The 16078-nt window shown below is 33.3% G+C and overlaps 2 protein-coding genes across 2 annotated transcripts; one reads left to right on the top strand and one right to left on the bottom strand.

Annotated features, from left to right (window-relative positions):
* Nucleotides 1–1179: 1179 nt before the first annotated feature.
* ABA2 (NAD(P)-binding Rossmann-fold superfamily protein) lies at nt 1180–5034 on the bottom strand. The gene is made up of 3 exons (XM_079071972.1): nt 4862–5034; nt 2402–2455; nt 1180–2062 (listed from the first exon to the last, which is right to left on the bottom strand). The coding sequence occupies exons 2-3, from the start codon at nt 2443–2445 to the stop codon at nt 1270–1272; spliced, it is 837 nt and encodes a 278-aa protein (XP_078928098.1). The 5' UTR covers nt 2446–2455; nt 4862–5034; the 3' UTR covers nt 1180–1269.
* A 3987-nt stretch (nt 5035–9021) lies between these two features.
* Nucleotides 9022–11970, top strand: LOC145138779 (uncharacterized). The gene is made up of 7 exons (XM_079072804.1): nt 9022–9654; nt 10054–10134; nt 10290–10364; nt 10494–10538; nt 10641–10730; nt 10824–10925; nt 11665–11970. The coding sequence occupies exons 1-7, from the start codon at nt 9037–9039 to the stop codon at nt 11848–11850; spliced, it is 1197 nt and encodes a 398-aa protein (XP_078928930.1). The 5' UTR covers nt 9022–9036; the 3' UTR covers nt 11851–11970.
* Nucleotides 11971–16078: the final 4108 nt, after the last annotated feature.

The following is a 16078-nucleotide window of genomic DNA, read 5'->3' on the forward strand; positions in this document are numbered from 1 at the left end:
TCTGATATTCGATTTTATATAAGATTAGTTATTTCATTGTTTAAGTTGTGTTTTAAAATATGCGTTTTACCCTTTCGATTTCCATCATAACATAGGACGGTTTAGAAGTGAAATAACAAATTAATGTAGACATGTAGTCAATACTCATATATTTAATAACTAATATCAAATGTATACAACTATACATTATATTTATTATATTAATTCGATATTTTAATTAAATATATCAAGTTAAATATTTCATTTTTCATTATAAAAAGAAATTAGGTTCTTCTACATCCTTTTAATTTAAAAGTTGAGCACACTGAGTATGACATAATGTACGATATTCATATTCTGAAAACGATTACTACTATATTCTATTATATATAAACAAGATAAGATTTACATTTTAAAATATAGTATTCTTCTATTGGGATTTGGGGGAAGCTTTTGGACAAATCAAATATGCTCATGTATTTTGGTCCTATTCACCATTCTAATCACTACGTCAAGACAAATGTAAAAATCAACAGAAATGATTAAGAGAGAGAATTAAAAAATAAAAATATTCTTTTACATTTTCTTCATATTTATCCTCCAATCCATATTAAATGATGATATGTATCATATTTAATAATATTAATACTAATATTTTAATACATTTGTCACTATTTACTATTTAATATAAATAGAAAGATAGTTAGGAAGAAAATATACAAGAATATTTAATTTCTCAAAAAAATTATGAGATTCTACGTATTATTATTTTAGATAAATATAAAGATAAATAAGGTATTTAATTTTACTAAAGTTCCAAAGTACATGCATGTATGGCATGATATGCATCATCAAACATGTGTCATATGGCAGTAATTAATGGAAACACTTGTGATCATATATATGCAGAAACTCGACACCTATAAAACACTTGTTACATCAATGAGTTTGACGGCATAGATTGCTTTGAAACGTAGTTTGTTGGATTTTTGTTTTTGTTTTTGTTTTTATTTTGAAAGAAGTGTCTCCTAACGAAAATCAATTGTTCTATCATACATAAATGATTTAGCAAAAAAAAAAAAAAAAAAAAACATTAATTTTTTTCTAAACTTTTGAGTTTTTTTTGGACTTTTTTATCAAAAAACCGTAAAATGAAATATTTGGTCTTTAGGTACACTTGCACATGCATATCAATACCAATTGTTAAAAGGGAGTTATAACTATACTTAACAAAGAAAATCTTAGCCACACAAATCCAACAACAAAGTTAAAAAACAAAAAAAAAACAAATCACCGAAACACACGAAGCGAGTGATTTGTACACGTGAAACCCCCATCAACAAACAGATTATCCCCGCTTACATACCTCGCATCATCACTCGCTAAAAACAACACCGCATTCGCCACGTCATCAGGCACCAACTCGACACCCTGCAAATTAGCATTCTTCCCGGAAAAAGCCCGAAACCCCGCCTTGGCATCATCCGTCCGTTCATCCTCATGAAGATGTGCCAACGCGAGGTCTGTCAAAACCGCGTACGGCGACACACAATTCACACGAATCCCATGTTTCCCAAGCTCCGCCGCCACACTCTTCGTCAACCCCACAACCGCGTGTTTGGACGCGGTATACGCATGCGGGCCCACCCCTCCTATAACACTCGCGACACTGGCAATGTTAACAATCGAGCCTTTTTTCAACGGGATCATGATCCTAGATGCGTGTTTCATCCCGATAAACGTGCCCTTGGTGTTGACATTGAAGACTTGTTCGAAGGTCGAAATGGGGAATTCACGTATGTCGGGGCATGGTGGCCCGCCCATACCGGCGTTGTTGACCATGATGTCGAGTGTGCCGAAATTGGAGATTGTGAAGTCGACTGCACGGGAGATGTCGTCCTCAATTGCCACGTCAGCGTGGATGAAACGGGTGGTGGGACCGAGGGATTTGGATAAGTGTTCGCCGAGGTGGGAGTTGATGTCGACTATACAAACTTTTGCACCGTGTTTGTGAAAAAGACGCACGATGCTCTCTCCGATACCGGTTGCACCTCCGGTTACTAAAGCGACTTTTCCTAGTAACCTGAAAAATGATATTATTTGATGCAAAACACTAGATATATCTTAAAAAAAAAAAGATAAACCGCACTATCTAAGCGATCCACGTTAAAAAAACATTACATATATCTATAATTTTTACGATTTTGTTGTACATCTTTATGTTACAATTAGTTTATATATATTATTTTATTAAACTTAATATTTGTGATTAAATAAAATACATATGGTTAATAAATATCAATTTAATATACAACATAATATTAGAAATCAATAAAGAGTTATATGCGGTCTAACTTGAATGACAGGAGCAAAGTATGAAAGTGTATACATGAAAGTTTAAATATTAAGGATTAGTATGAACCTTTGAGCAACAAGAGGCGAATCGCTAGGACCAGCTGTTGTCATTTCAATCTCCCTGTAAGTTGTTCCAACAAAATAGGCTGATGGAGTTATATATGAATCACAAGAAACAGTTTTGATTTCAATTCAAATTGACGTGCAAATCAGAAAAAAATACTTCAAATTCAAATGAATTGTAGATCAAATATTAGACGAAATAAAAAAATATAGTCGCATAAAACATAACATGATAAGATCTAAATTCAAATTCGTTTTTTGGGAACATCAACTAATGTGGAAGAACAAATAGAATATGATTCTGTTACACTTAATAGTAGTCTTAAAGGTAGAAAATAAGTAGAAGTACAACAGCTGTAATAAAGGAGACATTGAGGGGTATTTTGGTCATTCTCTTAATTAGGTTGGTTTTGTGCACCGTATTAACAGGAGATTGATGTTAGAGAATGGTATCTTTGAACGTATTCAATTAGATATCTGGTAGAGTGTTGGTCTCTTGTAAGCAAAGATAATCTTGTAATCGTCTCTTTTGCGGTCATACAAAAATTAGTCTATCAATTCTACCATAACTCTTATCAATTGGTATCAAAGCGGCCGGATCGGATCGACCATGGGAGCTCGATCAATTAATAATGGCACGGAAAAAATTGAAAGTGTAAACACATCTTTACAAACTAATCAAACTCGATTTGATTCCAAACTAGAATAAATCGAAGGCAGTCTAAAAATGAATTCTGAGAGATTTAAGAACAAATTCGAAATAATTGAAGGAAGCATACGTGCTATTACGCAACAAATAACGAGAATGTCTAAGAATCAAGAAGATTCCGGCAAGAAAACAATGGAATTAAGTCAATCAACGCCAGATGGAGAAAATCGAAACAGGTTGGTACCGATTTACTCAATCTGGCTTCGATTGACCTAATTATGATACATTCTTGTCGGAATCTTCTGGATTCTTGGATATTCTCACTAATTGTTGAATAATAGCATGTAAGCCTCCTTAAATTGCTTTGAATTTGTTCTCAAATCTCTCAGAATTTGCTTTTAGACTGCCTTCAATTGATTCCAGTTTGGCATCAAATTGAGTTTGATTCGCCTGCAAAGATGCGTTCACACTTTGAATTTCTTCAATGCGACTATTGATCGATTGAGTTCCCATGGTGGATACGACAACTCTAATGCCATTATGCCAATTGATTAGAACTAGGGTAGAATTACAAGAAATGATAGACTAATTTATGTATGACTGAATCAAAAGAGACGATTACAAGATTATCTTGGCTTACAAGAGACCAACACTCTACCAGAAATGCGATTTCTAATTGAATATGTCCAAGGATACTGACTCCCTAACATCAATCTCCTATTAATACTCTCCATGAGACCGACCTAACTAAGGGGCTGTTTAGCAGCCTATAAATGATTCACGGGCCTTCTGAATGAATACATGTTTGGTTAGGCCTCTAATGTTACGCTGAATTACCATTTTACCAACTTAAAATTGACAATAAATCAATTACTATTTTAGCCCATTCTTGCTTTCCACAACAAAAATTGACTTCAATACATCAAATTACCCTAAGACTATGTGAAATTCCCAAACCCATTTTAAGTCTTTAGCCAGAAATCATTCTAAACTAAAAAAATGACAGGTCTTATAGTCGATTAACACACAACATTCACTTTCAAGAAGGGATTATTGTGTTGTAGTTTGAAACAGAATTTTTTTACCATAAAAACACACAACATACTACGAGAAAATATCAATTTGATGCCATACACCAAAGCTATTATCCATATTTTCCTTTAGGGAGTATAAAATGCATTAGTTAATAAAACGAAAACCACCAAAAACAAAGTTCACCTAATCAATAAGAATAGAGAAACAAATCAGAAAATCAGATCATGTCAAGCTAGACTGTTATCAAACCACTGATACATATAATCAGAAAATAATTTACAGACAACACAAACTGGTGCAAAAAGAAAGACAAGTAAATTGCTACAAAGTCTCTTCTACAAGTCCAACCATTTTCCAACAAAACATGAAGTTTGGGTTTAATTAAACATGAAAATCGGCAGTTTAATTAAGAAAGGTAGGTGCAACAATGCTGTTGTACGAACATCACAATCTGGTGAAGCAGTAAATGAACAGAGATGGATAAGAATGGATGCTAGTTCCTTTTGAAAAACCGACAGATAACAAACTAATTCCTGGAAGAAAGGAAGCGATTGCTACTAATTCACGGCAACAACTCCAACAATCTTCGAGGAGCACAAAGGCGAATCAAATTGAACTTAGCAAGAAGCGTTATAAGATAGGTAGGTTGCAACTATGATGTCAGACAAACATCAGAATTCGGTAAAAAACCAGTGAATGGAAATCAAAAGCTATTGTTTTGACCGATGTTCAATCACCCCCAAAGGAAATCGATTTCAGAGATGGAGAAGAAAAGCTTACCGGAGGCGGCGGTGGAGGAAGGCGTTGGAGTGGCGGCAGTGGTGGAGGAAGGCGTTGGAGTGGCGGCGCAGGTGGAGTGGCCGAAGGTGGGATTCGCTCAAGGATGGGGACTGTGGAAAGCGGATGCGATGCTGTGGGTGTAGAAGCGTATTAGAGCGGCTCCGACGTAGCACATGTCATTATTGACACCTGTATTATTACACATCTTTTATCGATCATTTAATTTTGAGACAAAACTCCAACGTAAAACATGTGTGTATTTTTTAATTTTGTTCTAAATATTGATAAATTTGGATAAGACTAGGGATGTTATATCGTATCATACCATATTCTTACACTGATATCTAATTGTCATTTTATTTTTCCTCCACCTAATAAAATTTGTGGATGTCATACGATACTTTATTATTTTTTTAATTAAATAAAATTTTCTCTTTAATAAACGAATGCTTTTTTTTGTCACTTGTCAAATTCTCAAGAGTTTTGCCACATGTAATTTTATGGGAGTTTTAGAATTATTATTTTCTACTTGTCATTTTTTGGGAATTTCCATTTTTTAAAAATAAAATTCCATAAATTTCTAACGAGTTTTATAAGGAAAGATAATCATTCTATTAATTTGATAATAAAGTCTCATAAATGCTTTAAAGAATATTTGTTTTCTTTTATAAATGTTCCAAAAGATTACATTATGATATGTAAAAATGTTATTTTATAAAATATTTAATATTTAAATATTGATATTAAATTTTTATTATTAATAAACCCGTGTAGTACACGGATCTCGCACATAGTACAATTTAATAAAATCAATAAAAGTGAGACACTTCACTAATTTAATTAAAAGAAATTAAATATCTTCTTACATTTTCTTCCTACTCATTCTCCTACCATATCAAATGTTGACAAGTAGATTAAAATACTATTAATTTCATTAAATGTGTCATTAAATGCGACATGTGTCAACATTTGATATGGTAGGAGGATGAGTAGGAAGAAAATGTGGGAGAATATTTAATTTATCTTTAATTAAAATTGATTACATAAATAAGAAAACGATAATTAAATAAAAATATTACATAAAAACGACAATTTTAAATAAAAACATTAATTGTAATATTGTTTCATGATGTCCGGTGTAGCTCTCAAAATATATCAAGCTCGTTCCCGGTGAGGCGATTGGAGGGTTTTGTTAACAATTTCATATCTCGACTTCTTTGCTTCTCATCTCTAGCTTTCTTTTTCTCCTCCAACTTCTCATTTTCAAAATTCAAACGATTTTCAAATTCAAATTATAATTTTCGAAATTATTAGCTTTTGTGAATGTCATCTCCTCTTCCCGTTCCCGATGTATTTGACGAAGAGCCTCTCTTTTTCACTTTATCTCGACCCATCGGTCAAACTACCTCTTCAAACTTGAGCTCATCCACTTCATTCAAATCAACCCCAAAATGTGCATCTGATGAAGTAGTGAAACTCGTCTCGAAAACTTTAATTACTTTTTAACCACCTTCTTTGCTACCAAAATCTTCTACCCATTTCGGGGATGCAGATAAAAACCTCTAAACATCGAGAAACTTGAACGACTTCTTATTATTATCAACAAGAAATTTTTTAAGGGTCGTCTTTAAAATTTGTTCATCGTCTTCCTCGCTTTTCCGTTGGGTTACCAAATTGTTGTAAATACCGTTTAATTTTGTGACATATTTGTTCATCTCGCAAAACTTGCTTGTACATTGGTCTGTAGTGCGGTAATCGCTACGACCCATAAATTTAAGAAATCGTTGCATAATGCGTCACCAAAAATGGTCATCTTTTTGCCATTTCCGATTTTGGAATCCTCCGAAATGTCGACCCATGATTGCGCTAAAACCATCTCTTCGCTTGGTTGCCATTGTTGAGACGTCATCTTCTATTTTCAAATCGACGCTTTTCATTTCCTCGTCTTTTCGGGTTATATGGTTCGGGTTGGGTTTCCAAAATAATTTGGGGTTCAGACTCGGGTACTGGTTCGAGATCGGGTTGGGTTTCCCGGACAAGTTTGACTTCCGGTTTGGGATCGTATTCAGGGAGGGGGGAGGGGAATTTTTAAAACATGGTTGGGTTAAGAGGCTGCATCGTGTAATATTGTTGTGATATTTGTTGGTAGTAAAATTGTTGGGGTTGGGAGAAATCGTAGACAGATCAATTTGTGGTTGGTAAATGGATGGCTCCAATAGACGAAAATTTGCACACGATTTGCTACGATCGGTAAATTGAGAGTTGTTTGGATTCATTTTTGGAATGCAAAGGTTTGTATTGTGGTATGAATCCTATCCCCCCTCCTTTCATATATAAATCGAAATTTCCTCTCCCCATTTCTCTTATATTCGATCCTCGGGTTTCCTAGGGTTTAGGGGGTGACACATTAGAGGGTACCACACAATTGGACCTAGGTTTTCTAATAAGATCTTCAAGGGTTTGATTTCTTAATTCGATTTAAGCAAAGAGGTATTTCATTCATCTATGATTATCGATTAATCATAGGGTTCTAGTTTTGTTTCATAAAGTATGTTGCTATTAATAGTGAAAAGCCATAGATCCTTTTAGGTTGCATGTTCCCATAAGTGTTTATGTGAAATTCCGCAAGTACATTGTTATTGTAACCTAAAAAACCCAATAACATTTACATACATTATAAACAAACCTACATAACTGTTATTCACTGCCATAAAACTACCATACACACATACAAATGATTTTTTAACAACTAACCCTTCTCCCAAAAACTTGGTTGAAATTTAATACCATCAACCATATATAAAAACCTTCAAAAACCCTTGCCATGTATCTTCAACACAAAACCCACCAACATTCTTATCAAGATCATCATAATCAACCTCTGCCAACTTATTGTCCTCCACATAACAACCATATTGACTAAATTCATCTCAATCACAGCCTGCAACCCGTATTTTTGTCATGAACACCCTGTAACTCTGTAAGTTTCTTTCTACACATTACCATCTCACTGTTATCCTCTTTCTTGTGTTAGCTTTTGCTTGGTGTGATATAAAAGTTCCTTATAATAACTATCCTCTAGCTCGTTATCCTTCCATTCAAAGTAACGACACTTGTTGCTCATTTTCTAACATTCAAATACACATTACTAAACATTAGGGTTGATGAGGTATAGTTATGCAAAGGAAAACCAACAACATTTTCAGTTTATCGAATTAGGGTTTTGGATAACGAAAATTTAGGGTTTTTATCAAAGAAAATCACATTTCCTACCCTAAATACATCATATTTTCAACTAATGTATGTTAAATCGGAACCTTACCAATGAGATATGATAGTTCCAAAAGCGACGTTCTCCCAGCTCTACGATCCTCGTTCCATGGCGATTAAGTTACAATAGCATCTCCTAACTTCTCCTTGATGTGGTACATTCCTTAATCGTTGCAATGGCTGATGCGAATAAGAAAATGAAGACATTGATGTATTGTAGTTAGGGATTTTTTTTTGTAGCTCAATAAGGGAATAATGAATGACGATCCGATCAATATAAGGTAATAACCTTATAGATGGAACCAATGCGTCGTACACAGGTAGCGATGAGGTGTCCGCCATGTCAACCACTAATATCCACGTAAGCTAAAACTTACCTCTTAAACCGCTCAACTGGGTCTCAATACCCTATTTAAAAGGTCAATTAAAACTTAAGTGACCTATTACTTAAGAGGGTGTTTGGATAGGGCAAAAAGAGGGTGTTTATAGCTTATTGCTTATCCCTACCACTATATGCTAAGTTTAAGTGTTTGAATAGAAAACACTAAAAATCAGCTTATTGTGGTGGGAATAAACTAATTTTAGTAAACATCCCCGTGCTTATAGCTTATTGCTTATTTCTAATCCAAACACTTAAAAAAAAACTGCTTTCTCTCACGCTATAAGGTAATAAGCCATAAGCTAACAAGCTATAAGCTAATTTATCCAAACACCCTTTAAAAAAAGAAAATAATAATAAATACCTAATCCAACAAAAAAAACAAATATTAACGAGCTACATTGATATTTTCCTCGTATAAAAAAGATGAGTATCTCATCATCCACCAATTTTGATTGTCATTATCCAAAAATAAAAAAAATAATGTTTAAAATGTACAATAAATCATAATCCACAAGCCCTAACCATGGCTCGTTTGTCATTTTTATTTCTTTTCAAGTTTCAACTCGTCTCATCCAAAGAAACAAGGAAAGATCACCAACAAAAATACAACTTTGGAGTCATCACCATGTGTGATTGCACTTCGTGTTCTCTCTCTCCGTACTATCGCATCAGCTTCCCTCCATCTTCAGTTCATACAATCTCCCTTTTGGGTTCATTTGCTTGTGACAGAAAAAAGCCCACGAATTTTTCTTTAAAGATCAGTCAAAGTTCAAATCCTTCGAGCTCAAGATCATCAGAACATCAACTTATCGAGGAATTGAAGTTTAAAGAGAGAAAATCAACAAAACCTGGGTTCCAGTTGAGTGGAATTGACGACGAAGACAGCGATTCTTTTCCATTTGATACGAATTTGAGAGAGAATGAAGGAGAACAAGAGGATTTGGTCCAAATTGGAGAGACAGAAGATGCTGTCGATGTGAAATCGAAAGAATTAGAGGTTGATAACAACAATCAGGTGAAGGTTATAAGGAAAGGGAAACAGTTGATGAAAAGGTCAAGTGTAATTGCAAAACAAGTGATAAGCATCCAATCTGCTCTTAGTTTGGGGTTCATTTCACAGCTTTGGGTAGATACTAATACTGTGAGTCAAACCCCTTTTCAGCTTTCAAACTATATGCTATTTTTCATAACTGTTAAACTACACCTAATTATGGTTTCATGTAATTACTGGGTTTTTTGCGAAGCTATTTCATATACTATCTTCTAGAATATAACCAAAACAGTTTGCTTATTATCCTGAAAGCCATGTCCAGGGTTTCTATACAAGAAGCCTTTCACTTAAAACCCTATAGATACATAGCAACTAGCATTCTGAACCACTTGAGTAGTTCCATTGTAGTCAATGCCAACCTTTACAGCTCATCAAATATGTCCATGTACATCAAACTAACATTTCAAGATGCTTTTGTTCATGTATTTAATATTTATATTGTTTTTTAAATATATCTTTGGTACAAAAGTAATATTATTTCCTTCATAGTGGATGGTAGTGATCGTAGAAGTGAGACCAAATCTACTCTCTGGAGAACAAGAAAGATTCTTTTTGGAGGATACAAGGCAGGTAAGCAGTTTTTCATTCGTCTAATCTAACCCATTTAACTTTTTAAAAACATTTGTTACACATCATTGTTATCGTTCTTTTAGGGGCAAAAATGTCCAATCACATGAACAAAAGTTATAAGAAAATTCAGTTGTTTGTGTAAATCATGTGAACAGGTTGGTGATGTTGTGCTAGTCGAGGATGAGACTGTGATGGACAATGAGTTTCAAATGGTTGGACTAGAAACACTGGTAGTATGCTTACCCTCATTATTTTTACTAAAATCAATTATTAATTTTTTAAAACTAAAATTAATAATTAATTCTTTGGAATAGGAAGTAGTATTACGATTCTACCCCTGATAAGTTGCTTTTCCTTAGGTAGGATATAATGTTGTGACACCAAATGGACGAGATATTGGAAAGGTAAGCCTTTTATCCCAAGGATCATCATCAATTCTTTATTTCATTTTTTTAACAATATGAATAATTCTTTTTAATACCAATACTTTAATTCCATGTATTTAGGTGCGAGGGTATACTTTTAACATAAACTCGGGGGCAATAGAATCACTTGAGCTCGATTCATTTGGAATATCCATCATCCCATCAAGTTTGGTAAGTAGATGGCGGCCTCTCTCACATAGTTGAAATTACGTATTTGCCCTTTTTTCACTTTTGATGGGAAAATTAGAGTGCGATTTATAACAGGTAAGCACCTACGCGATGCTGGTCGAAGATGTACTTGAAGTTGTATCCGATACAGTCGTGGTGCATGAAGCTGCAGCGTCATGCATACAACGGCTTACTAAGGTAAATGTAATACAACATGTCATGTTCTGTCATGTCATGTCATGTCATGTTTAACATGTCATGTCATGTCATGCCATCAAGGGCGTATCTACCATACAAGAAGGTAGGTCCTAGGACCTACCTAAAATTTGAATTTCATTTATAATATATATACCACAAAAATTAGGAACTACCTTAGAAAAAATAGAGGACCTACCTTGAGTTTGTTTTTCTAAAAAATGTATTGAAAAATCATTTTAAAGGGGGCAAAAAATAAGTTATATGGGGCATTTGTGCTGTTAAATATATAGGGTTAAATATAATATATAGTTTTTTTATCAAACAATAAGGTATCAATGCACTAATAATCAACTAATTTTTTATTAAATCCTTCGGTTTTTTCAATTATATTTCAGTCGGTTGTTTTAAAATTTTTAATTGGTGGTGGCTGATCGGTTTTTTCAGTTATATTTCATTAAATCGTACACGGCCCGACCCGACCTCTCACAAGTGTTGTTGATTTTTTTATCGGCTTCACTTAATTTGGGAACCACGTTATATTTTGTTCTAGATTCGCCACTGCATGCCATGTCTTGTTTTGTTTAACAAACGGGATCTTACAGTCATGTTCTGTTCTGTCTTTTCCTGTTCAAAACGGGGTCATACAGTTTGTTGAATATCAATCATTTTATAGCAAACCATGGTATTTTTTTTTTTTCATAATTTGGGATTTTTAACATGAAAATCTTGATGAATTTAGGGGTTTTGGGGTGGCCAGAGAGTGGGGTACTCAATGGAAGATCTTGATGATTACTCGGATTTTGAAGGGCAATCTGAATACCGAAAGGACAGGAGAAGAAGGTCTAGTGGTCAAACCCAGAAACCCCGGAAAAGACCCATTGTTGATGATGAAGAACACTGGGATCTTCCTATGGATTATCTATGAGTTATGGGAAAAAGCTTTCTTTTTGTCTTTATTCATACTGTTATCGATAAAATATAAACAAAGGAAAAAGTAAAATATCATATCATGTATGAGTCATCATTATTTTGATTATCTTATCAATCCTTGGTTTCAAAAAGAAACAAGCTTATGTTATTTAAATATAGACAAAATTACAAAAATGGTCCTTATGGTTTGTTAAAAGTCACAAAGTCAGTCCCTGCTAATTTTTTTGACGAACATGGTCCCTGTGGTTTCCAAAACTTGCATCAATGGCCCTTTTTGCTGACGCCGTTACTGTTCATCCGTTAGTGTAAGGGTATTTTGGTCTTTTCAAGTAGTAGGGACTGGGTTTGTGACTATGGATAAACCATAGGGACCATTTATGTATTTTTTTCTATATTTTATGTTTATGAGTTTGTGACTTTTCCACCCATTTACTTTTTAAAATATCACTTTGAACCCTTCACTTTGAACTTTGAAAAATGTTACTTTCACCCCTCTATTTTCTAAATTTTCGTGTTTAACCCCGTATTATATATAATTTGTTTTTTATTAATAACTTTCGTTCTCTAACCTAAAAAAACTATTTTTACGTGTTTATTTTCATATATTTGTCGGTATAATTCAAGGTGATCAACGTTTCGACTATAATTTAGAACTTTCTTTTGTTATTTTTTTTAAAGTTACATGGTTTTTTTTTATAAAATTGTCGGTTTAAATTCGAGCTTATTTTTCGACGTAGTTTTTTTTTTAACTTTATGTACGTTTCCTACGTATGAGACGAGTTATATATAATAACTTTCGTTTGTTAATTTTAAAAAATATATTATATTCGAGATTGTCTATGTTTTGATGTATTTTTTATACATTTTGTGCTTAATTTTATATACATTCCTACGTATCATTCGGGTCATATATAATAACTTTCGTTTGTTAGCTTAAAAAAATGTAGTATATTCGAGTTTGTCTATGTTTCGACCTAACTTTTGTTTCATGTTTTTTACGTATCAATATAGATTCGAGTTCGTCTATATTTCGACGTAATTTTTTTTATGTTTCGTGCTTATTTTTATGTACGCGTTTTTTTTCATTCATGTTTTTTTACGTCGAAATGCAACTTTTATGACTATAATCACCAAAATTCAACTTACAAAATTCAAGCTTATAATTACGCTTTTATCTATTATATGTGAACAAACTTATAGATAAAAGCGTAATTATAAGCTTGAATTTTGTAAGTTGAATTTTGGTGATTATAGTCATAAAAGTTGCATTTCGACGTAAAAAACATGAATGAAAAAAAACGCGTACATAAAAATAAGCACGAAACATAAAAAAAAATTACGTCGAAATATAGACGAACTCGAATCTATATTGATACGTAAAAAACATGAAACAAAAGTTAGGTCGAAACATAGACAAACTCGAATATACTACATTTTTTTAAGCTAACAAACGAAAGTTATTATATATGACCCGAATGATACGTAGGAATGTATATAAAATTAAGCACAAAATGTATAAAAAATACATCAAAACATAGACAATCTCAAATATAATATATTTTTTAAAATTAACAAACGAAAGTTATTATATATGACCCATCTCATACGTAGGAAATGTATATAAAGTTAAAAAAAAAAACTACGTCGAAAAATAAGCTCGAATTTAAACCGACAATTTTATAAAAAAAACCATGTAACTTTAAAAAAAATAACGAAAGAAAATTCTAAATTATAGTCGAAACGTTGATCACCTTGAATTATACCGACAAATATATGAAAATAAACACGTAAAAATAGTTTTTTTAGGTTAGAGAACGAAAGTTATTAATAAAAAACAAATTATATATAATACGGGGTTAAACACGAAAATTTAGAAAATAGAAGGGTGAAAGTAATATTTTTCAAAGTTCAAAGTAAAGGGTTCAAAGTGATATTTTAAAAAGTAAATGGGTGGAAAAGTCACAAACTCATAAACATAAAATATAGAAAAAAATACATAAATGGTCCCTATGGTTTACCCATAGTCACAAACCTAGTCCCTGCTACTTGAAAAGATCAAAATACCCTTACACTAACGGATGAACAGTAACAGCGTCAGCAAAAAGGGTCATTGATGCAAGTTTTTGAAACCACAGGGACCATGTTCGTCAAAAAAAATTAGTAGGGACTGACTTTGTGACTTTTGGCAAACCATAGGGACCATTTTTGTAATTTTGTCTTAAATATATATGATTAACAGGGTGTATTTGGTAATGTTAGTATCTGGCCCCCGTTGTCGTGGATCGATTTTTGGCTTTTATGCATGATGTAACGGATTAAGGAAGTTGGCTATTAGATCTTCCAATGGGTGGCTCTTTTTAGTTGTTTGTTTTTGTTGATTACAATGTGTTTTTTAATGAAAGAATATTATTTTAAAGTCAAACTAACTAAATTAATAATTTATTTCTAAACATGTAATCTTTTTTATGATGGTTTAATAATATATTAGTACTCCAGAACCAAATAAACGTCACATATAAGCTTTGAATAACACTTGTAGAATCCACAGATAACGTTTTTACAAAGAATATATACAAATTTTACATATATAGATATCCCTTGGGTATTAAACCAACTTTATTTAATATAGATAAAATTATGGGATTGGTCATATGCGGTTTTTCAAAACAGATGTAGTCAGGACAACTATTAAAACGCCCATGTGTTTGGTTCCATGGATTCAAAAACTTGCTCGTCTGGTCCTTTTGGCCAACACAGTCCACTTTTAGACTTAGTTGACCACATGCAATGAGGTTCAATTTTGTCATTCCACATTTCTAACGATAAATTAGGTGATCTCAAGTTCTTCCACCAACGAATTCTTCTCTTTTTCCTAAAATTCTCTCAAATTTCTAAAAAACATGGTTCTGTGTTTTTGTGGAAGATCTGCGATTGTTCTAATGGAAAAGCTTCTAAGACAATTGTGGGTTTGTTATAACTTCAATTCTAGAAACAAGAAGTACCCAAGGGCAACTTGCTTCCTTCGATTTTCCTTTTCCCCTTAGCATTTACTTCTTTTTCCTATTGGTGGTCTACTCCCATCGCTTTGTGGAGCTAATCCTTGCACTTAATTCTCACTCTCACATTATAATTTTTAGCTATATATAAGTTTCTTGTTGTTTCAACAACATGATTGTCTACTAACATTTGCAACACTACCTTGTCATTGAACAATCTCAAATGGTTTTCATGCAAGTAACCTAAATAGCAGTTTTTTTAGAAGCCTTTTAATCATCCTCATTCTTTTCTCTGTCTCTTCTCCTTTAGTTTCAAACACATTAGGATCTGATACCTTAGCATGGTCTTCCTCAATCTCTTATTGCATCTCACCATCACCCATGTTGTTCATTTCATTTAATATTTCCTCAACAAAACTGCAAAAATTACACAAGTCCACATTAAGATCTTCCACAACTACTTAATCATCAAGAAGTAAATCATGGACTTCATTTTAATTGTCACTCTCATCATCAGTACCATGCCAACTCTCATTACCACCATATTCAACATCAATATCATCCATGCATTCATATGTATTAGCAACTAAATTGATGTTTGGGTCATGGTTATTTATTTCAAGTTGGACGCCAACATTGTTGTCTACATGAATATAATGCCCTTCGAGTGTAGCCTCATACGTTGTTGCTTCCCTTGATCGGTTTACCTGCCGCTGACCTTGATCTCCGCCTTCCGCTACTCCATCGGTGATCCTTTAGTCTAGTACTGAGGCTACAATCCTTCTACCCGCAGTTAGTTTTTGTGATATTTGTTTTGTCTTTTATTTCATAAGTTTTTTTGTTTATGGGTCCATGTAAACTCCTGTTGGGTCCTCGAGCTCCTTACCGGTTTCATATCATTAGTTTACGCTGTTAGAAACATATACCAATAATTCAGTTTCAAACTAATTGTTGATGGGTCAAAATGCAAGCTTTGGCGACACATATTTCTTGACATTTGTAAAGGAGAAAAGGTTAGTGGCCACTTCAATGGAAAATCCAAACCCTCTGGCGATGAAGACGAGGATTGGGAGTCTATAGACTCACGTTTTAATTCGTGGTTTTATTCTATCACAGACCCGAATTTATTGTAGATAATTTCCAACGATAACCGTACAACAAAGGACCTATCGTACAAGCTAGATGATATTTTTGAATAAAAAATGTCCAAGATGCTTCAAATTTAAG

The sequence above is a fragment of the Lactuca virosa genome, chromosome 9 (genome assembly GCF_052849685.1).
Source record: "Lactuca virosa cultivar CGN04683 chromosome 9, Lactuca_virosa_CGN04683_v6, whole genome shotgun sequence".
Taxonomy (NCBI): Eukaryota; Viridiplantae; Streptophyta; class Magnoliopsida; order Asterales; family Asteraceae; genus Lactuca; species Lactuca virosa.

Coding starts and splice junctions, on each gene's coding strand:
- LOC145138779 (XM_079072804.1), top strand. CDS start 9,037: ATGGCTCGTTTGTCATTTTTATTTCTTTTCAAGTTTCAACTCGTCTCA. Junction 10,135..10,289: donor TTTTGGAGGATACAAGGCAG/GTAAGCAGTTTT, acceptor TCATGTGAACAG/GTTGGTGATGTTGTGCTAGT. Junction 10,926..11,664: donor GCATACAACGGCTTACTAAG/GTAAATGTAATA, acceptor TGATGAATTTAG/GGGTTTTGGGGTGGCCAGAG.
- ABA2 (XM_079071972.1), bottom strand. CDS start 2,445: ATGACAACAGCTGGTCCTAGCGATTCGCCTCTTGTTGCTCAAAG. Junction 2,063..2,401: donor TCGCCTCTTGTTGCTCAAAG/GTTCATACTAAT, acceptor ATCATTTTTCAG/GTTACTAGGAAAAGTCGCTT.